Raw genomic sequence first — 24,444 nt, forward strand, 5'->3', positions numbered from 1 at the left:
GTATTGGTGTAGAACCGATTCATTGAATGGCCTGAGGGCCAACTGTCTGCAATACACCACATATCGTACATTTGGTGTCTAAAAGTCTTCTTTTATCTATCAGAATTTTTTGGGGGACTTTTAACCTTGCAGACTCTGTAAAATGCTTTACAAGGCTAATTTTAAATATCTGTTCAGTCACTATGGAAACAGGGATCTTTTTCTTATATGTTTTAAAACAGCAGAAAAGGGTATGATATATTTTTAGATTTAAATGTCATGATTTATATCTTGTCATTTACCAGTTAAGACATATTCTGTGTATTCATATTTCTAGATACAAATATGAATATAATGATCTAATGATGTAAATAGGAAACATTAATTCAACTCTTTATTGCCTCTTCAGTTGTGCATTAAGAAAGCTAGTAGCAATTTAGAGTTGGGAAGAAGGAAAGGCCATAAAAAAGAAAATAAGTTTCTATTTTAGGTAGCATCTGATACAATAAACAACAATAACAAAGAGGAAGGAAAAGGAGAGAAAGATGGGGCTGCCAAAAGTAGCCAGGTGATATTTGTGTTCCTCTCACACTTTACTTTTTATTTTAAACTTCAAAATATACAATATTACATTTTAGCCAAGCGCTATTCATTCATTTACAGCAAGAATAAGAAATACACAAAATGTTTGTTCAAACTACAACCTATGTAATAGAATTTAGTCCAAAACAACATACCGTACAACATGCTGAAATTTTACATCTTGAGCTAGGTGCAATTGGTTTAAAATGTAACTCAATTGAGTTATGTACTTGTCATTACATAATCCTGTCTCCTTCCTATTTTACTGACACATTGGAGTTGATTTATTAACAATATATAAGCTGTTCCCATAGCAAACTAATGATCATCCTGCAAAGGAATTTGCACATGGTAAATTAGGCAAAGTTTTGCTGACCTCCTCCATATAGCCATATACAAGCAAAGATATTTTTTTACTTTTCTTTGCTCATATTTGGGTATTCTTTACAAAGTGAATTTAAGTAATAAATAATTAATTAAATAAGCTTAGCAAAAAAAAAAATTCTTGCAAGATACTAGTTTGCTAAGTGAACAGTCTAATATCCTTTAGTGAAAATACCTCACACATTTTTGCTTACATTCTGTTATAAGCTACTAAGGATCTGTCAATTATTGCCCCATGGTTAGTCACAAGAAAATAATAGGTGACAAATGCTGTCAAAAGAAGTAAATCAGACACATAGCAAAAATAACATAACTGGGGGTGCACCACACACGGATATTGTGCATCATGCCCCATCTTTACCTCACATTGCCCGCCAGTTAGTTACTTTAAAAAATAAATGTAATGCTAAAGGTATCGGTGTAAAACAGATTCATTGAATGGCCTAGATTTAAACTTTTACTAATCAAATTATATGTCAATAAAAAGCTTTCTGATTTAAAAAAAACATTACCCAATAGAACAGCAAACAAAGACAAGTTAAATGCATCTGTTCTCTTTAAAGCGCATCTCCAGACAAATACTTTCTTCATTTTAACCAGAGTGATAAATGAATATACTGCCTCTGAATTGTTGCTGTCTGCCATTGGGGTCCTGCTGTAACCATTGGGGTCCTACTGACTATTGTCACAACTTTAGAGATGTCACCAACAAGAGATAAGGAGAAATTATCCAACGGGGATACCTAATCTGGGGAACAGGTATAAAATGTGTGGCATTACTCCTAAGCTAAAAATAGGAGAGAGGAATGACCTATGTTTACTGCACAACTTTCCAATCACAGCAGCCTAGCACATAGCTATGATTAATTTCTTTCTGATTTGATCAAACCATTAATTACATTTCTATCTTTTTACTGGATAGAGGTTTAAATGTTATTCTGTTGGAGAACATGATGGAACTGGCACAAAACAACTATTGCTGAGTATCATTACAATCGTCATAGCGAGAGAGCGGCTGAGCCCAGCTTTGTAGTGATGACTTATGAATTGTTATAATTGAAATCGTCTCTATTGTGCAGGGTATGCCAAAGATGATATTTATCTCACACAATGCAGGAGCCCTTTAGATCCAGCTGTCGGCATACAGAAAGCTCTCATAGTATTGACCTCACTCTATATTTTTCCCTGCAAGCTTTTATGCCAACACTCTCTGATCTGTCCTTTTCTGTTCTCTAGGCAAAAGAAAGGAAAGTAACTTTTTAATGGGCAAACCAGGTACATGGCTACATGTTAGAAATATGCACTTACATCTAGGTTTGCTCTGGAAAAACAGTCAAATTTTACTTGTCTTTTTTTCTAGGCTAGAAAAAAAAAGAATATAGTATGTCTGATTTATACACAGAAAGAAACACTTAAAAAAAAGTCAGTAATGTTAAAGGGGAACTAAATCTAATTAAAACAAACTGCAGACAGGCAGCTCTTTATTGCAAAAGGGACATGCTATGTCTCTGCTGCAATAAAACAAACTTGTCGATTTAGACTCCTTTGCATAGCTGGCTGCGGGGAATAAATGAACTTCTGAGTTCATGCACAGGACTTTCACCATTCTGGCCAGGCGACACAAGGTGGTTGAAGATCCTGAACTTGGAAGAGGACTGGGTTAAGATGTTGGTGCCAGTGATAAAGCGGGAAGAGGTTAGTTTGGTTCTGTGCTGAAAATAAAGAACCTTTCAATTCAAAATAAAGAACCACACAAGGAAAATAATAGGTATTATACATTTTGAATGGGAACTGTGAACACAGACTTTTTCCTTCACATCACGCCCTCCCCAACACACCCTAGTAAAAGCTGAAATGTATGAGACCTGGAACTAAAGCAACTCTGAAATGACAAACTGGCTAATTAAGGGGGTATAGAGAAATTTGCATCTACAAATGTGCACTTAGGAATATAATAATTATTACAGAGCTACAATAATGTGTGTTGCTTTTTTATATCTGCTTGGAATTTGGCTTTCAAAGTCTGTATTGTTCTTGCAGTACAAATATCAATATTTTTTACCAAGCATTATGGCAAAAATGTTATTTTACCATCAGCTACAGCAGCACTTTCTCCTGTTAATCCTTACAGGCCCCTGACTGTAAAAGGAAACATCACGTTTGAAAGTCACTTTTCTCTCCGGCTTTGTGACATTATTTTAGTACCAGATGACTGATAGAAAACTCATCCATCACTCTGTTAATTATGGAGACAACACCTTGTGCTGTGGTTTATCCAATGTGCAGCTCATTTCCCCATATCATCCTGCAAGGACATAGAAACCAAATGTGCTCAGCTCATGAGGATTTTCTAAAATATTACTTTGTACTGATAATAGAACAAGGTGCACACTGTTAGCTGACATAGCAAGCAAGTCAAGCAAGTGTATATTAGGTTCCACGGCTGAAATCATAGATGATTTATTATTGGTATAGTATTACGCAGAAGTCCTTCTTTTCTGTTGTAGATGCTGACACAATCGGATCGTTTTATATATATATATATATATATATATATATATATATATATATATATATATAAATAACAGGTATATATTCTTTTGTCTAGAGTACAGGTAGTCCCTAGGTAGTAGGCTAAATAAGAGATAGGGGCTATTCTTAAGTTAGGTTAAGGTTTGTTCTTAAGTTGAATTTGTATGTAAGTTGGAACAGGTACATTATTCTAATAAATGCAATTAGGACAGATGTTTGTCTCAACATTATTAGGCAGTGTGGTGTCAGTTATTGTATAAAATCCTCACTGTGAGTTAATCACAATAAAGAAAAAAAAAATTTATGGAGCCTAGACATTTAATAATGCAATAATCCAATGCACAAGGATAAGGACCTTAACTTTATTTTAAAATCTCATTGGGCTGCAAATAGGCTTCATCTTTTTTTTTTTTTTTAAAGTGAGGATCTTTATCCTGGTGTTTTAGCCTTGTGAAATGAACCTACAATTGGATTACATGTAGTCTGGCTAACATATAGAAAGGAATTTAATTATATACCAGAAAATACATATTATATAAATGACAAAATGAATTGACAGATTTCCTTTACACAAAACAGCATTACAATACAGTATGTGTTCCTCATAGATCCCTAGTACATATTTACATATGACACCTGGCACTCCTGCAGTGACTGAGGAAGGGGATTGCTTTGGCAATCCGGAGTCATTTTATGTTATATCTGTCAGTTATGAGTCAGTATACCATTACTTTATATTAATAGCAATATTTCAGAGATTGAGCAATTTTATATTTAAAGTGGCAATGATGTGTGCAATGGGGAGTGCCTTTTATTATTCTTAAAGAATCAATACAAAATATAAAAAAATGGAAACAAGCAGGACATTTTTATTTTATGGTATTCCTTAAAGAAAATGATATCCATATAGTACTTATACTGGTGTAGCATCAGACACTGAGTTTAATGGCACAGCACCACCTCTTTTACTGAGAATCAGAGACATTTCCAAAGGAAGCGGGTTGGTGTTATATGTTTAAGGTAGAAGATGACAACATGGAATTCCAGAAGTTCTAACCTGACAGCCACAGACATGGGATGCCTTGTTATGTAGGAAACGTAGACTGAATATTTTCCTAACCTATGGAGGGAGAATAAAAAAAAAGTTGGTCAAGGACAAAATAGGTGGTTAGTACGTGGTAATGCCCTTATTGGCTAATTTGTGTTTATAATTACACAGCCTTTCAAGACTTGTCAAATTCATCCCGGAGGTATGACTTTCTATGAAAATATAGAAATGTAATTGGCTTTGCAAAAACAAAGAAGTGGTTCATTTCCAGAGGTGATGGTCAAGCCATATTTGTTAAAGCATGTATAGCATTTTGAGAGCTTTTTAACCCTGTGGTGTCTGTGGACAAAAGATATAAGCAGAGATTTTGCTTGTGACATTGGAATTAGATTTTTTGAGTCCAAGAAAATGTTTGGGTGAACCTGTCATAATAATGCAGAGGTAAAGAGCACTCCAACTTACCCATGATATTGTGAAAAAAATAGAGAAATAATAACTTGTTACAGGCTAATATTTTGGGGCTCACTAGTTTTACTACCAAGAAATACATGCACACATGAAGACATCTCTGTGTATTTGTAGGACTGATATTCTAAAAAATGTGAAACCATACTAAATAAAAAAAAAAAGTTTCAACAAAAATATATCTAATTTTTATGATGTTATGCAATTTAACCCCTTTCCATTTATGCTGCCTGGGGTCTCATCAATAAAAGAATGACTTACTTTGTTTTTTTCTCAACATTCCATATTGTCCAGCCATTCTGTTGTCTTAACCATGTAAATATAATGCAACAGAAGACAAAAAATGGCCACATTTCAAAATATCCCAAGCACAATGTTGTTTGTTTTTCAAGTGCACAAGATGCACTCCACACTCCTTGAGTGCCATAGACATCATAGAGTTGACCCATGCTCAAGCACAAGCTGACCACCTCTCAGGGTCTTTGGACCCAGCTGCCTCCAAAATATGAATGCTTTACTTAAGCTACAAAGAAGAGAGGAGTCATGCTCATTTAATACGCTTCAGGGAGGAAACAGATCAGAAACACAAAGTCAGAATTATCTAACCCAATTATATTTTTCTAAGAAACTGAAGTTGATTAGGAATAAAGTCCGTTGACATTGCAGAGTGGAGAACCCCCTTGCAAAGATATATCACTATATAACTTGAAAGATGAAATGAAGCTGATCTTTGGTCTCTTTACCTTCTGATGCTCAGACCAGGAAAATTTTGCCTGTTTAATTTTTCCCTTTTTTTTTTGTATGGCCATATAGGGCTTTATTTGGAACAGTGTTTTTTAAATGCCCTGCTTTGATATATTGTTAAAGGATGATGAATGCAGAAAACAGTGAACATTTTGAGAAAATGTAATTTTTAATAATGTCTTTTTTAAATACATTACTGTATAGTTCTGCACGGCAAGGGCACAGAGAAAAAAAATAAATAATATATATGGTGACAGCTGGAGATTGATAAATTTGTTTTCCTACAAAACTCATATGTGCTTTCTCAAAAAAAAATATGTATAAAACCTCAGATTAAAATTATATATATAAATTTAAATGAAATAACACTGACAAAAAATATAATTACTATGAAAAATAGTATTACTTAAAAAGCCATTATGTACTGCTTTTCTAAAGCCTCTGGACAGATTTGGACCACTCGATAGCATGACCATTTATTCTGTTAAAAAGTTTCATCGGTTTAGAGTTGTTAAAACAGTAAAAGTACAAAAATACTTGTGTGAGATTTTTGGATAACAGTTTTTTTGTTACACAGATTTGTACATCATTTGTATGATCATTTCTATGTGAGCGAAATACAGATCAGAAGTTTATGTTTTTCTTTTCTTTTTGCTTTTCAAGATACTATGCTATCTGCTGCCAGCCTCTGGTTTACAGGAACAAAATGACCCCACTGAGGATAGCGTTGATGCTTGGTGGATGTTGGATTATCCCAACTTTTATATCATTCCTCCCAATTATGCAAGGATGGAACAGCATAGGTATTCTGGACTTGGTGAGTTAATAAAATGTGGTCATAATGTTGTTTTTCACATAATGGCTTGTATGGGTAAAATAGAAAAAAGTAACAGTACACAAATGACATTTAAACATAAAATATACAAAAAAAAAAACAAATAAAATCTTTGTATACACTCTATATATCTTAAAAACGCACACTCTAAGGCAGGCATGTCCAAAGTCTGGCCCAGGGGGCCAATTGCGGGCCCGTGTTTAGATTTTCACCGGCCCGCAGCCTCTGTCATAAAATCAATAATATGCAGCCCTCCAGCACTGTTGACTACAGTATAAAATATACGCCTACAAAAATGCTATTTTATATTTTATTAGAGTTGATCAACCGCCTTGCAATTATTGGCCCGCTACTTGGCGGGCATAACCGTCAGAACGGGAGTCCCCATGTGTGCACTGGGAATCCCCTACGTCATTAAAATGGTAGTGTGCTGTTGGGGATCTGCACGTACCACGTCCACTCTGACTCCAAGAGCGTGCTCTGCACGGAGCCCGCACTGACACATGACTCCATGCACAGGGAATCTATCAGGTCACCCTGGTAGGTGTGTGCTGTGCGGGACCCGCGCACACCACACCCACACTAACCCTGAGTACGTGCTGAATGGTTGCCCCCCACACATTTTTACCTCACCAAATCTGGCCCTCTTTGCAAAATGTTTGGACAGCCCTGCTCTAAAGTAACAAATTATTAAGCATATTTCACCGTGTTTATACCTAGACATAATAATGTTTTACCTTTCTTTAAAAACCTGTGTTATCTAAAATAAACTTTAATTACAGGTGAGTATACATGTTCTGGGATTAAATATAATGATTTCATTTTTCAATAGAATGTGTAAGAGCTTTCATTTTAACTGTTAATATAATATTAAACTGTCTAAACAGGTCAGTTACTTATTAATCTGTGTCAGGCTTCTAATCCATGATCTGGATCAAGGATTTCATTTTTTTTCACAAATTGACTATTTAAACTAATTGTTGTGTCATTTATCATATTAGGCAATCCACTGTTATTAAGTAATTTCCCTCATTTTCCATTTTTTGTGGAGTGATTGTGCATTGATCTGCATTGAAGGCATATATGTAAAATGATTTAATCAATTCTTAGACCTTCAGGTTATTGCTGATGAAGACTACATAACATAAAAACTTTAAGGGTGCAGTTCACACTGTAATTCCCTGCTCCTAGACTGCTTTTTGCTGCTCACTCTGCACTCCCTGCATTAATTTATTCCACTGGAAATGAAGGTGTCATTAATGTGTGTCATTCAGGAAACATACAGACAATTGCATTAAAACTTTCCCAATGGTGAGCTACTGACCGTGCAAGGGAAAATGAGGACCACCTCCCCCAGTAGTATATAAAAAACAGAAAATGTCCTCTACATGGCAGTTGTGGTCAAGATGGGAAGGGGATGAAAGGCCAAACAATTGTTTGCTTTATAGACCACAGTAATGAATGCATAGCACAAACCTGTCACCATGCTTCACCTGCAATTGTTATACATTTGATTTCAGTGGAGAAAAGACACGCTCCTCATCCTCAACAAGTATTCCTTCCCTTGTGAGCGCACACAACTGTGAAATCAGTTTGTATTATAAAAGCTTTTATTAAAAGCATCTAAACTATTACATACTTACAGTAGAGCTAGAAGAATTAACTCCAAATGAAAATGTTCCAACCTGCAGTTACTCAAATACAATGAAAAGCCGGAGGCTGGATATTTAATAAGTAATTAACAGTTAAATGAAGCATTCTCAAAACAAAGAGGATTTCTACAAAGCTGACAAGCATCTTTTTTTGTGCAGGATTGCAGAAGTAAAAGAAGGCAAGCTTGGGGTCAAAAACATACAAGATGCCCCCTACTTGTCCAAAGTGCAAACAATGGATAAAGACATTAAATCTGGAATATAATAGCTTCTGGAAGGCATCCTTGTTTTTTCTATGCTATGTTAAAATATATTAGCAGATACAATATCCATATTACATTTTAATTTTATAGTTTGGCTAAAACTGCCCTTAAATAGCCTAAATCCTAAAAACAACATTTTTGCTCCACTTCTTCTGTGTCAGGATATTTGCCTAATTAACATGCAGCACTTAGCCATTTTTGTTAAATTACTGTTTTCCTCTTAATGCTAAGCCCATTACAGAAAGTAATTCTTACCCAAAATATTGACAATTATAAATCCAGGCCAAGAAGTCTGAGTCACTCTACTGATAGCACATTGCTTTATTAGTTTCCCTACACTTTGTTCTATGCGCCGTCTCTAAATACTGCACATTTATACTGTCAGATAAGCATTAAATTAATTTTAGCAATACATTCCACTGCTGATACTTTTAAGAGTAATGGAATTGAACCAGAAACACAATGTAAAAAAAAATCAAAGCCTTTTCTATTATCATAGTCTTGGCAACACTCAAATCTTTCTGATTGACAGTGGGAACAAAGGAAGAGAATCAGGAGGATTAATATTAACAGGGCTAAAGAGAGTGCAGCAAACCTAGCAGAATGTTCTCTGAAACTGTTACTTCCCCTCTTACTCATCCCTGCAGTTTAATTCATAAGAAAAAACACAAAGAACAAATTAAATAGAATGTATTACCTGTTCATTTTAGCCTGATTCTTTAAAGGATTTTTATATACCAGTGGCAGGCAATTTACATTTTTAAGCAGATAGCTTTTTTACTAATTAAAATACTAGTTTAAGCAGTATTATCCCATTTTGGTAGAAGATGCAGTCGAATAAATGCATTGCTGTATAATATTAAGACCAGAACTTTTTTCAATTTACTTTTTGTGTTGTGGACTATGTATATTCACTAAGGTTCAAATCTGCCTTGGTATAGAGCCATTCCGGGCGGCTCCTGGCGGCTGACACCATGCTCGGTCACTTGGCAGCAGTAAGCAGTACAGTACCACACATTGCCACTCACAATAATTTTTTATTATTTGCTACAGGTAGCATACAACTCGAGGCATGAGGAACCAGTAACAACACTACAACGTCATGGGAAGTGTGAATTTAGTAGATAGGCTACAGATCAAGGGCTCTGGAAGCAATATAGTAGCTATTTGGCCAAAAGTGTGTAGGCACCCCTCCAAATGATTGAATTTAGGTGTTCTAGATTATGATCCTGGTAATGTTACAGCACACAAAGATTTCAATATTCCAACCTTGTGTCAGTTTTGTGGGAAGATTATATTCTTTTGAAGATGACTGTTCACACATTTGGTGTGGAGGAACCTAGTAAAACCTCAGTGAACACCTTTGGAATGAATAGACTGTTGATTGTAAACCAGGTCTTCTTATCCAACATCGGTAATTGGCATCACAGATTATTTCCTGGAATAATGGACACAAAATTCCACACAGGTACACATATCTAAAATAATTTAAAAACCTTCCCAGAATAGGATGCCACTTTAATGTCCAGGTTTTTGAAAAAAGACAGATCTTTGTCATATATTGTAATTTAAAAGACTCCACATATACCATAAGGAAAACTTCATGTGATTGTCATTGATTTTGAAGTACCTACTTGACAAGAGTTGATGTATACAATGCTTGCACAAAGCAGCAGTAATTACAAGCCCTCCCGTAATTTGGCTATTTTCATTCAATTTAGATGCAGTTATACAAGTCTGTATGTTTCCACCTACAGTGTGTTTAGGAAATAATAGTGTTTTTCAGGTCCATGTCATTTCAGGTAGGAAAAAAATGAATGTTAAAACATAGGAAGAACAAATTTAAAACTCGTCTGCAAATTTTTTTTTTATTGTTGTATATGACACTTGTATTGGAGGTTTCATCTTACTTCCAGTCCTGATGATACAGAACAAGACATCAGTAACACCTCTCATTGAAAACAAAAGTGCAACAAAAAATGCCATGACAAACATAGGTGTATTCAAAGTTCTGGGGTGACCATGACATTCTACCCTGTATGTCTGTTCCTGATTAGAAAATGATGAAGCCAAAGACAGCCAGGAAGCATTTTCATAAAAAGCTTTTATATTTCTTTTAGTACAGGTATACTTAAATACTATTTAGTTACAATGCCATTTTTCTGACATTTATGAATAGGATAAAAGTATCTTGAACATAACTTGTGGATAGAAGGAGGAAGGAACATGATGGAATATTAACAATAGATGAGTGTGACCAATGGAAAAATAGGTGAAGTAGCAAAATACTAGATGAGCCAGTGAAGTGGATGATGGAATAGATGACAACAGAAAATCATTGAACAGGCTTCCCTGTGGAGGTGTAACAGGACTGAAGCAATTTCTACTTATTTCTAAATTGAGATGATAGCTCAATGAAGAGTTTCCATGGTGTGAACTTCATTAAAAACAAAGATAAAAAAAGGAGTTGTGAACCATACAGGTCTCCTTCTGCTGTAAGTAGGAGTAATTGCATTTTATAATGTAGAGTAAGATTTTGTCCCTATTAAAATCTTAATAATCACATTCCTTGTGTCCCATTAATTTTCATGAGAGTTGATACACAAGACATTGGTAGTAGTGCAACTGCTTGATCTCCCATGATCACTCATACCAGCATTTAACCTCCTAGCAGAAGCTATTAGCGATTGATCTCCTCAGTTCCCTTATAGACTTGAAAGAGAACAGAAGATCAGTAGCTCAACAATCACCCATTTTGAGGACACGTAATAATGTTTATTCACTTCATGCATACTAAAGTATTTTCAAAGCCAAAAACAACCTGCTGTGTTTGACCTGGTGACCTATATCACTGGCATAGAAAGCAAAAGGGAATCCACTGTTTTGTATTTGCATTTGGAAATAGGAGATAAAGAGAACTTTTTAATTGTAAGGTTTCTAAGGGAGTTTTCCCTCATGTTTAAAAATGTGCTCTTATAATTTTCCTGAGACAGGAAGTGAAAGGTAATCTCTCATTTGGGACACTGAAAAATAAATCAATAAATATATAAACTTGGCAGAGGTTTTAATTGTTTCCTAATCTACCCAAAATTAGGTCTAGATGATCTTCCAATCATTAACTGATTGTTCAAAAGACCCAAAACATTGATCTCTTGATGTTTGAAACTACAGTTGTTTGTATACATACCATTGTGTACTTTTGATTGATTTACCAATGAAAAACAGTTGATTGACTGTCTACAATCTAGTAAATTCATGGTATCAAGGCCAAACTTCAAGACTCAGGTTGGTGCAGATGGAAGCCTTTTCCCACATTTGTCATGAGTGTAAAAAAGAGTCCTGCTCCTTGAAGCTTTTATTTGGTACCAACCAAATGAATAAGGCATCTGTCTCAGGTTGATCTAATGTGTATTTGGATGTTTAAAGCAAAAAACAATGTTCTGGATTAATACTTTTTTTTGTTATTGCTTTAAATTGTTTTAAATTGCTTTTTTACCCATTGTACATTTTAAATTATATAGACCAATAACAATTCTGTTTTGTCATCCTTTTTTTAGATAGAAAAGAGAAAATACAGCAAAGACTCAAATTCAACATATTGTATCTTTATGGTGAACAAGCCCTATGCTATAACGTGTTCAGTGGTAGCTTTTTACATTCCTTTTTTCTTGATGGTGCTTGCTTACTACCGAATCTACGTCACAGCGCGAGAACATGCTAGACAGATTGGAGTATTACAACGGGCGGGAGCCCCAGCAGACCATCGACATCAGCATCCTGATCAACATACCACTCACAGGATGAAGACAGAGACCAAAGCTGCTAAGACATTGTGTATTATCATGGGCTGTTTCTGCCTGTGTTGGGCTCCATTTTTTATCACCAATGTCATTGACCCTTTCATAAACTACACTGTGCCGGGACAGCTGTGGACAGCTTTTCTCTGGTTAGGCTATATTAATTCAGGGTTAAACCCATTCCTCTATGCCTTTTTGAACAAGTCTTTCAGGCGTGCCTTCCTCATCATTTTGTGCTGCGGAGATGAGAAGTACAGAAGGCCTTCCATTTTGGGGCAAACAGTCCCTTGTTCAACTACAACAATTAATGGTTCCACTCATGTCTTGAGGTGAGTACAGTTTATTTCTATATAAAATGTTATCATTGATCTTTTGTATTTTATAAATGTGCAAAAACTACTATTGTATTAAATGTATTTGACACAGTCGTTGTCCAGGCATCAATGACATGCTAGCTTTGAGTTTGAAATCTAATTATAACTGAAGTTAACCAATCTAGTTTTGCCTAGTTAGGTGTCATAGAATTCAACAAAATCTAAAGCCAAAACATTTTCTTTGTGTAGAAGTTTCAATACATCCATCATCACCAGAACAGAAAGTGAAATATAAGCTTCATTGTAGAGTGATTTCCTTTCCTTTTTTCTGTGCTTTTGGAACTGGGAGTAAAGGGAATTCAAACAAATGGAACCAAAATTTAGGTTGTTTGAAAAAACAGCATTGGTTATTCACAAATAATGCAATCGTTAAGTCTGCGCTATTTATAAATGTATTGATCAGCTAAAAAGATACCCCATTGTCAACCTGATCACCACTTTTATAAAACAAAAAACAAAAAAGTTACTTTTGTGTTTTACTATCCCGTTTTTTAGCTTGTTATCCACTTACCATACATCACCTGATAGCGTTCCTCACTTTAAGGGAGGAGAAAGGTGAAGTGGGTGATTGGTGGTATTGTTTTATGCATTCTGATTGTCACTTTTGTTTTTGCTGAGTCATTTTTAAAAGTGATAATCAGACCACAATGAAACTCTATGGGCTGCTTACTGCCATTTTAAAAAGGTGACTATAGCAGGAAAAAATAGTGATTAGTTACTTCAATTGAGTGAATGGAGCTTCTGATCAACAATATATTGTGGGGCAATAAAATCATTAATTACCTCTGGTAATCACCTTTAAAAAAATAAAGGATTATAAAAGTGGTAAATATTTATAAAAATGGAGAACAAAGAAGTGGTGATCTGTTATCTAACTGACATCTCATCATAAATAGGCCCCCATGTGTAGCCACTATTTTTTGTTTTTTTGGTTTTAGATAGGAGAGGAAAAGAGTAAACCCCGTAATAAGTTACAGAGACACAACAGAAAAAGGAAATCTCTGTAATGTGAATGGAATACCAGTCTTAGGGAACATGTGTGCCAAGTGGAGAATTTTTATTCATTTCCCATAATTCTTTCTCACAGTTTTGGTCGCTTGGACTAATAAAGGTATAAAGATCCTCAACTGCCTTTTTCAACAGTCGACATGTAAAAACAACAATCATAGGTTTTTACCAATTTTTTGCCCTATAAAAAAATCTTGGGTTTAGTTATATTTAGGGTGAACCTATATTTAGAGAAACACAGCACAGTTATTGTTGATTTAAAATCACTTAAAAAATGTAATTTAATGGTTTCGGTCTGGAACAAGCATACAGCAGGTAAAGTCACAGTGAAGCCTAAACATGCATGTATGCAAAGGGCATTTTTAGGAGAGTTCAGTCGTGGAGGCTCTTGGTACAGGTTTATTTTAAGTCATGCTTTTTAGACTTATTTCTCTTAAGTAGGATTCATTAAAAACAATGTATGCTCCATGATGGGCTTTGTACTCTTAATAGCAAACAAAACAGAAAACTGAAGTGCCATCAAGGTCATAAAACAAGCACTTGTGTATGTGTGTATGAGTTTTTCATCTTTGAGGTAAATCTTTGGTAAATATTCTTTTGTAGCAGTGCTCATGGATTGTTTCCTAATGATGTTAAAAAAAACTCTAACAATTGCTACTTTATTATTTTAGTATTATTTTAAATAGCATGCATTATACCATTCCCTTCTCTGTCACTATGGAGTAAATCGCATTAAGAATTCTCTTGTTTCTCCCACAATATATATGCTCTCTTGCAGAGCTACAACCTTTGGCATAATCCTTACAGCCAACATTTTTGGAAGTGCCTGATACCATGTCCCCCATGCTTGCTGTAGTTTTATCGTCAGGCCCTAAATCGGTACTGGACTCAGTAGGGACCAGCAGATAAGACCTTCTGTTACACTTTTCTGAACTATAGGGCCTGAGAGGATACATTTTCATAAGGGAAGCTGGGTGATCCAGCAAACCTGGAACAGATCTAGTCCAGAATGTAAAACATTTGCTAACAAATAGCGAATGCCTTTTTGAAAATGTATTCCAGATTTGCTGCATCAGCCAGTTTCACTAATGAAAGTATATCCTCTCCTGCCTTGGAGAGCTTTACTAAATCAGGCCCATACTCATTACAATGAATCTGTGTTTTGGCTTCCTTCTACAGTCTCCAGACAGGAAGACATAGTCTGTTCAAGAGTGAAATTAAAAAAAATACAGTAAATATACAAGCTTAGTTATAAGGAGGTAACAAGATGTTGCCAGGCAGTAAAGTAAAACATGTGACACTCAACACAATTCAAAACTAGATAGCTGCAAACCAAATCACTGTCAAATGCAAATGTGATTTAGTACATCTAGACTTGTATAGCTTTTAACTACTCATTTTCATGTTAGCTCTACCAGAACTAGAAAAGAGTTGATGCACAACAAAATAATCTAATATGTATATATATTTTATCCTACTTTTTGAGATTTTTAAATGATTTTGGTGTTTATTTTAAAGGTAATAGATGTCCCTGTATTTGTATTTTCCCCTAAATATTTTGAAAAATGTAGATTTTTGCAAAAACTTAAAAAGTTGGAATTAGAATTAAGTTTCTCAGCTGCTTTCATTACCTTCAAATCTACTTCTCTCTTTGGCCATAGCTACTGTTTGTTCATATATTTTGTGCTAGGTATAGGTCCTGATTTATTAAAGCTCTCCAAGGCTGAAGAGGATACACTTTCATCAGTGAACCTGGGTGATCCAGCAAACCTGGGATGGATCTGGTCCAGGATTCAAAACATTTGCTAGCAAATAGCAGATGACTTTGAAGACATCTATTCCAGGTTTGCTGGATCACCCAGCTTCACAGATGCGTAACCTCTCGAAACTTCAATCATGCCCCTAAGTCCTAGAGAAAAGTATTCTTTTTCCAGCAGTGTTCTGTGCATAGTTGGATTCAGATGCATTATAAGGCTAGCCTGGAATGTTTTTGTTTTATGAACCTGATTGGTCATTGACCATAGTCAATAATGCATCCTTGTTTCCTCAGATATTCAGATTGCTGCAATTCCTGCAAGTAAAATTGGGTTGTCATCATTACTAGGGTAAAAAGTATAAATATAAAACTGGACCCAAACTACCACTTTGGGTCTTACAAATTACTACTCTAAAATACTATTATAAAGCATATTATGTTCCATCTGTGCCACTATTACATTGGTTGGTCTTATACCTGAATTTTAATTTTCCAACAGAATGCTCATTAATAATAGAGTAGATTAGATATTTATTAGTACATCGAGAAACACATTTGTTTGGGCGTTTTTCAGTCTTGCATAGTAGTTTACATTTGTCAGTCATCCTTTTGAATAAATACCATCTAGATCTGTCATGTCTTTTGTGTATACTTATGTTGCTTTCACATAATTACTACATCTCTGTTTCTGTATTTCTGTGTGCCATCCACACGCAATATGTTTGTGCTTACCATATCTAAAGAGAAAAATCACCTCTAAACCTCTGTAATTAAGTCATTGGCTCCATTTTGTGTGAGTGAATTATTTTAAATTCACATTCTGTTATGCCTCCCACATGCTATATGAAGAGTGACATTTTTCCCCTACAAGCTGCTGTTATATTTAGGTTATGCATAGTTGTCTTTGCTCTTATTCTAATCCTGGAGTATGTTGCCGGGTGCTGTCGGAACAGTGTTGAATTATCAGAGATCAGATATAGATTACATAGGTACAGTAATGCAAGCAGTAAGACTGTCCATCATGTCTCTTTAGTACTCATGCCTTAACAGGTACACCTAGCTAGGATTACATACAAAACATGTATTAATATTGTAAGATTTCTTGAAGGCATGTGTTGCTTTACCAAACTTTGTCACTTGAAAGAATAGGAAAATGACCAGCTCTATAAACTGCTGAATGATGGAATTGTTGAGTGTCCCTGAAAAAACAATACTTCTTTTTATCTGCTGTATCCCTGTAGTGCTTATTGATTCCTCCCAATGACCTGTCATGTAGTGACGGAGGGGTTGGCTGGAAGGCACAGCAGATTGGCACAGATTAGAAAAAAAAGAAAATTAATTAGTAATTACAGCTAAACGCAAATTAGTTGGTACTATTGCAGTTTATTGAAAAATGTATGCCTCCTGAAAAGTGATTACCATTTGGTAAACGTCCCATGTATGCCTGCAAGCCTTTAAAATGTCATCAAGTAAAGGCAAAGCAAAGCAAGTGTAAAATTAGATAAAGCATTGCTTATTCTACAAGGAAAAATGGGAGGTTACCACTGGACGACTGTCTGTTAACTTTAAAAGCCATGTATTGTTTTTTGAAAACAAATCTCCTGGCTGAATTTGTGCAAAAATTTGCTGGCACTGTGAATCTTAAACCTGCAACATTTGTCTTGGACACATGGTAGTGGTGGACCTGAATTCCTGAACAGTAAATCTAAACATTAGTAAATTACTCATTTCAAATACTGCAGTAATGCAAGTTTTATTACAACAATGTTAATGATATGAGTTTGGGATTAAAAGTACAATTTCTGTGTATGCAGATGACACCAAACTATGCAATGAAATTAATTCCATACTTAATGTCTGTAATCTACAAGTAGACATGGATGTACTGTTTGATTGGGCAGCCAAGTGGCAAATGACATTTAATATATATAAATGTAAAGGTATGGACTTGGGGGATAACAACATGCATGCTTTATACTGTCTAGGGGGAATACATTTGGTGGAGTCAGAAATGGAAAAGGCTCTGGGGGTTCTGTTTGATCATAGACTTAATACCAGCATGGAATGCCAAGCTGCAATATCTAAAGCTAGTAAAGTACTTTCTTGTATTAAAAGAGTATGAATAGACTGCAGAGATGGAGACATAATCCTGCCCCTGTACAAAGCATTGGTCAGACCACATCTGGAATATGCAGTCCAGTTTTGGGCACCAGTTCACAAAAAGGACATTGTGGAATTAGAGAGAGTGCAGAGAAGGGCAACTAAACTAAAAAAAGCAATGGAGGAGCTCAGCTATGAGGAGAGATTAGCTGAACTGAATCTATTCTCCCTTGAGAAGAGACGTTTAAGGGGGGATATGATCACCCTGTATAAATATATAAATGGTCCATAAAGATTGTTTCAAAGAACAAGGAGGCACACTGGAGGAAAAGAAGTTTAGGCTCCTGATAAGGAAGGATTTCTTCACTGTAAGGTCTGTAAAAATGTGGAATAGGATCCATCAGGAAGTACTATAGATTGCTTTAGAAAAAGCTGGATGTGTTTCCAGAAGCAGATCATTTAACTGTGTATTAAAGTTTTAACGTAAAGATAACAGATTGTTGTTTCAGGGAACTATGAAGAATCTAAAATATAAAACATATTCCAGTGTGTTTAACACTTTGTTTAAAACATAATTCCATATGTGTTCTTTCATAGTTTTGATATCTCCAATACTAATCTACAATGTGGAAAGTATTAAAAATAAAGAAACAAATGAGAAGGTGCCCACATGTTTGACTGGTACTGTATGGAAACCCCCGAAGAGCCTCAATAGAGTTTACACATGTTGTTATAAATATTTCACACTTCTGCAAAATAAGATTTCTGCTTCGTCGCAAAATGTATCTAGTATTCCAGTAGTTGTAGAGGATTGCCTATATGTGCTACGAGATATCAACAACAATAATTTACCTGGTTGTTCTTTTTACTGTAACATGTTTTTTCCCAATGAATAAGGACATTTTTTTCCAGCTAATCACACTATTAAATGCCACAAATTTTAGGAGTTCTGCTATACAGTGGGTTACAAGGAACTATTATCAAGACAAATTAAGGTATATTAACTAACCGCATTTAAGTAAACTGAATTAATTGCTTTACATATCTATGGAGCTCAGCTTAAAAAAAGTTATAAACCATATGGTTACAAATTAAAGGTAATAAATTGAAGTTAGTTGATTATATTTTGCTTAATTAGCAGAAAAATGCACACATTTAGGAATGCAGTAATTAAATGATAAATGGTTTGTGCATATACTGAGTCACCACATTCAATGTTGGTGCGCTCAACCACTTTAATTCGTTAGTATTATCATTATAAGAAAATCAGAAAAACACCTGCTTATTGCAAAAAGAGTGAAGTCAAAGCTCCTGGATAATTGGATAACCTGCCAAGAGCAAAGAAGGAAGGCTCCTCTTTTTCTTTTTTTATTCTGTATATATATATAGTCTGACCTCCCTCGTTACAGTCATAGTTCCCCTCCAATCCCCTAAGAAAAAATATGTTCCCCCAAGTTAAAAAAAAATATATAATAAATGAAATAGTTAAATAATAAAAAATATGTGCTTTAGCATTTCAAGTGCATCTGCACTCACATGGCCCAACTTAATAAACCTTTCCAAGACTAGACACGATATTCTATCACTTGTTAACCTGGGTCATCCAGCAAACCTGAAATAGATTTCTGAAAATTATTTGCTATTATTGCCAAATGTTTTTAATCGGGGGGCAGATCTATTTAATGTTTGCTAGATTACCCAGGTTCACACATGATAGTCTATCTTCTACAGTCTTGCAGATCTTTGATAAATCAGGCCCACAGTACTACACTAACTTTACACTGCAAAGTCACAAAAAAATTGTAAATTCCATCTAGGACAACTCTCAGTAATAATGAGACTAGGCTGGATAACTATTGTGTTGTGTTCTTGCATTGTCAAAGAACATTGGTGTAAGCTACTGTACAAGTGTCTGTACCAACATGCATTGCACTAGCATGCTCTACCATTGTCATTATCAGGGAACATATCCAGAGCAATAATGGGCAGCCAGTGTTGGAAAAAGGCATGTAGACAGCGAGTAGTTAAAAAAGGTTGAAGGTAAATATTGACACAAAGCTTCTAAAAAAAATAATAAAAAAAAATAAAATGAGACAACAGTCAAGGGGTATGCATGTAACATAAGTGTAAGTGCAGGAGTCACATGTACAGTTTGTAACTGGGGTGAGTGCTGGGTCCAAGTCTATGTATTACATTGAGTGCAGGAGTTAAGAGTGGGTAACTTATATAGTACCCCCATGCACACAAGCACACTGTATACACACAAGCACATTGTATTTATACGCACTGTATGCATGTAGATTGCATTCACACACCTTGCATACACATGCACTAAATACACATAAACCAGCACAGAAAAACTACATACACATAAACACATACACTAATATCCTCTCTGGCCGCATTGTTGGCTGTATATTCTCCATGTCCTTGTCTATTTCAATATAAACATAAAAAGTAATGACAGCCTTAAATAAGAACCCCTATATATTTATATATACATAGCATTTCTATTAGTATTGTCATACATCATGGGAAAAACTCTGGGAGTGTAATGCAAAAATACTTTGTAACCTTTTGTACTTCCTTAGCTATAATTGGTGAGCTGGCAGTTACTGTAAAAATCTGTAAGGCAAGAGGGATTTTTATCTGAAGGTCCCAGCATCTTGCTGCTGGCAGGCACGTTTGTCTTGCTGCAAATTAAGATGTTGGACATGATGATCCGTCTGAAGAAAGTTGGCGTCGCTGAATAGAAGAGACATTTCTTTCCTCCCTGGAGAACTTAATTTGCAAAGCTTGCTAGTTTTGAACACCTAACAAAAATATTATTTGAATTACTAAATTGCACTTTAGTTTTTGTCACGTCCACATAGAAGAAATAATTGTGGCTGAATAAGAAATGGCTGAATAAGTCTGGGGGCCCATAATGTAAACTATGGGACATTAGAACTTTACTTGTTAAAACTTGAATCTGCTTCATGTAAATTAGTCCCAGTAGAGGTAATTAAAGTGATTAGCTAACAAGGCAAACCTTACATTTTTCAGTGCATTGAACATTACTGACTTGCCGGAATGTGAACATGCAGAATTATTTGGTTTCCCGGTATACAGGTATACAGCTAGGCAGTTTACCCCAATATTTCGAAAATGGCCAAATTATTCATCCTTGTATGATTCCTTTTCTTCTAAAATTTTACCAATGATAATAAACCATTGCAAACTAGGCATAAACCACAATTTGTAACGAAAAATGGATGAAGATGGAACTGTACCTAAAAGCAGTCTGTTGCCATTGATGATGTTTCCTTTTAAAATTGCAATTTGCTTGGCTGATTTAAATAACTTCTTAGTTCAATACATTGACTCACTGATCCTATACAAGTATTTTTTTAATCTACCTGATCTGTATACTTACGGGTAAATGACTCAGAAAGAATGGTCAGTATTTGACTCATGGCAGGTTTAATTTAAAGCAGCGGTCGCCAACCGGTGGGTGGTCCACAAGAAAATTTTGGTGGTCTGCGTTTCTGGCTGGTGTGCCCCCCCAGCGAGGTCATTCTTCTGACCCTGCTGAGGGGGGCGCACCAGCCAGAGCTGTGGACTATGTCTCCCATACAGATTGTAGGCTCAGGGTGGTGGGCGGGCTGTGTCTCTGGGCATGTGCGGGGAGCTGTGTGTCACTCAAAGGGGAAGACACTTGCCCCAGAGTGACGTCATGATATCAGACTCGGCCAATCTGTACGGGAGACGTGGTCCACAGCTCTGGCTGGTGCGCCCCCCTCAGCAGGATCAGAAGAATGACCTCACTGGGGGGCGCACCAGCCAGAAACGCAGACCACCAAAATGCATGCACGGTCTGGAGTCTGTGAATTTAGTGGTCCGTATGTCCAAAAAAGTTGGCGACCACCTTAGTTTTTATCAAGGACAGAAAATTCTTCTTGATTATGTAAGAAACAAAGTTTCCTTGTGTTTCCACTTGCAGCATCAAGGAGAACTAAGTAATAGCAGCTGCCCCAGCTTCCCTTTAGCCATGCAGCCTAATATACTGAGATATCCTTCACACATTCTGAGGTTGTGCACAGCTGGTATCTAGAGGCAGATCAGTTCCTGGCTCTATCCTGCTTTGCCATTGGCTGCTAGGGCTTTCTGCTTATAGTCCCCAGTTCCTGTTGTAGCATTAAGCTAGGCTGACTTGCTGCTGGTGTGTAGTCCTCTGATTTACTGTTGCTGACCTTGCCTGTTTCTGATCCTGTGAATTTATGCTATCTGGTCCAACTTTTTGCCTGTGACCCTAACTCTGCTTTTGTCTTGCCCTTGTTATTTGTGTAGGTCTCTGTTTGAATATTGGTACCCAGACACCATCCATTACACACTATGTCCTGGTGGCAACCATGTGCTGGGAAACTCAACTGGTCTTGAGCAGGAGCTTTCTATAGGTGCTATAGGTTTAGAGTACAGCGTTATATTGGGGAATTGATATCTGGCGATTACTGTTGCTGGACCAGGGCCTTCTGTCAGCTAAACTAAAAGAACAAACAAACTTATATAACAAACTTTTGTTACTTTTGTAAACTACTAATTTTCCCACCCTCCCATGTAAGGGAAATAAACAGGGCATGTTTAAAGTCCAGCTTGGGTGAAAGCCATGGCCCCCTCCATAGATACAGCGAAGGAGTGAATGAATATAGCCTCCTACAACTTTCAACTTTCAACTAAATTACAACTTTCAGAGGACTACCAGGCAGTTGCCAATTTTCATGAATCTTAAATGTTACACTATAATTTTGCACTATGTTTAAACTGATATTCCATTCTGTAAACAATTTAAAAAAACTGAAAAAAGAAGTAGGTTTTTCGTTTTTGAAGTTCTTTACAAACCCTGAATATGTGTTCAAAATGTAATGCACTGAAAACTATAAAAAATATAATTTTTTTGCATTTCTACTATATAATTATTGTTTATCTTTTATTACGCTCATTCATTTTGACTTGAGTACAGATGTTAATCCTTGAAAAATAAATATTCTTCACAATTTAAGGTTAAAGAGTAATACAATACGCCTTTGATGTTTGAGAAAATTATTCATTAACTTTCTCAAACAAAAATATGAAAAACTTTATAATCTTGGTGGGAACTATTCAGAAAACACCATAATAGGATGAAAATCCAGTTTTATTTCTTACTCCTTCGATATTTCTGAGATTTTACACTACTGCAAATATTTTTAGAACTACATGATTTAAAAGTTAAGAATGTGAGTTTAGAAAATAGTTGATATTTCACCAAATCAGTTAACTGCTGTACTGCATCTTATTTTCAAGATATGACAAAATGTCTTTCTAGAAATGAACTGATATAATGAAATTAACATATCAGTAAAAACAGTATGTAAAGTAAGAAGAACTCATTAATCTGAGCTGTCATTCTCCTAATAGAAAATATGATGTGGCAAAGAAGTGTTCACCTTGCTGATACTGCTGAAAAACTTTTTCCTTCCTTATTCCGGCTGACTACATAATAATCACTAAAACAATCAATAAATTGGAAAGATATTAGTATGTCCATGGAGACAGTTGTATGCTGTTCATTGCTCCCTTCCTCGTGTCACATTTTTCTACAAATCCATAAATAGAAGCTATGTAATTGCTGCATAAAATGACCATACCAGGATTAAAGTTCATTTTTACAGAACATTTTACAGTTACTATCTTGGGAGCTGTGACATGAGAAATGAAGGAGAAAGCAAAGTGAATGATAAAAGAGCACATCACTGTGCTTATTTTTCCCCCTGTCTAGTCACAGGCTGGGGCAGATTCATCTCAAAAGGCAGTATCACATAACTGATTAGAAGCTGAAGTGAAGAAGGGGCAACCTTTACCCCTCAGTTGCATAGGTGTTGAATTTCTAGTCGGCAGGATTGAAGTAGGATCAGTAGGTAACCTGACTGTGGTTTGCTCCCAGAGGCAGATGGTGCAGGTAGATCAAGGTGTAACTAAGGAGCATCAGATGAAGGCCCCGGAGACAATGAGGCATAGATAGGGGCAGCAACTGTATACGCAATCTAAGTCTAGATAAATTAGGCAATCATGGAAGCAGGCAGAATCAAGCACAAAATCAATAGAGGGTGGCTAAAATCAGGGATTAGCAACAAGTAAGCAGAGCAGAAGTGGGCCGAGAAGCGCTAGTTCTAAAATTGCATGTAGATGTGATGTATGTGGGTTTTTAACATGTTTATAAGCAGCTGTATTTCATAGCACATGCATATGTGCATTTTCATGGTGCCATGGGGGCAAGAAAATGAAATTCATTTAACACAGAAGAATGGTATGTGTACTGTATGAAGTCTGAAAAGTCTTTCTCCTTTAAGGAGTAAGGACAGAAAGAACTGAGTAGATGGGCTGAATGGGTCAGTGTCAGTCGTAGGACAAAAGTATGGTTTTTGTGTTATAGATACTATTGTTATGATTTTTAGGTTGGGCACAATTTTATGGGAATTAACATCCCTCCTATCGTGTGTAAATTCCCCCACCTACTAGATTGTAAGCTCTTCGGGGCAGGGTCCTCTCCTCCTGTATCACTGCCTGTATTAGTCTGTCATTTGCAACCCCTATTTAATGTACAGTACTGCGTAATATGTTGGCGCTATATAAATCCTGTTTAATAATAATAATAACTTTAACCTTATATCCTGCTTCATATACTGCAGCTAATATAAATCTGTCCATGTTAAAAGTTCACACCAAATTTCTTACTTTTATATATTTTCATACATATTCTTAATATTTGTTCTTTTAGTATTTCTTTTGTGTTTGGGTCATAATGAGATATCTAGTCATATCAGAGCTGTGGGTTAACATAAAAAAGAATATGGTGGTAACATATTTATGAGAATGACCCATCAGTAATGTATGTTTCTGTACAGCT

The 24,444-nt window shown here is 35.7% G+C and overlaps 1 protein-coding gene across 3 annotated transcripts in view; it reads left to right on the forward strand.

The window, feature by feature from the left end:
• The window catches only part of HTR4 (5-hydroxytryptamine receptor 4), a 222,253-nt gene that overhangs the window by 140,719 nt on the left and 57,090 nt on the right, over positions 1 to 24,444 (forward strand). For all 3 annotated transcript variants that reach the window (XM_072400983.1, XM_072400982.1, XM_072400984.1), the window contains 2 exons: positions 6,398 to 6,551; positions 12,042 to 12,610. In XM_072400983.1, coding sequence (XP_072257084.1) covers positions 6,398 to 6,551; positions 12,042 to 12,610 — 723 coding nt within the window. The remainder of the gene's footprint in view (positions 1 to 6,397; positions 6,552 to 12,041; positions 12,611 to 24,444) is intronic.

The sequence above is a fragment of the Pyxicephalus adspersus genome, chromosome 2 (assembly GCF_032062135.1).
Source record: "Pyxicephalus adspersus chromosome 2, UCB_Pads_2.0, whole genome shotgun sequence".
Classification (NCBI taxonomy): domain Eukaryota; kingdom Metazoa; phylum Chordata; class Amphibia; order Anura; family Pyxicephalidae; genus Pyxicephalus; species Pyxicephalus adspersus.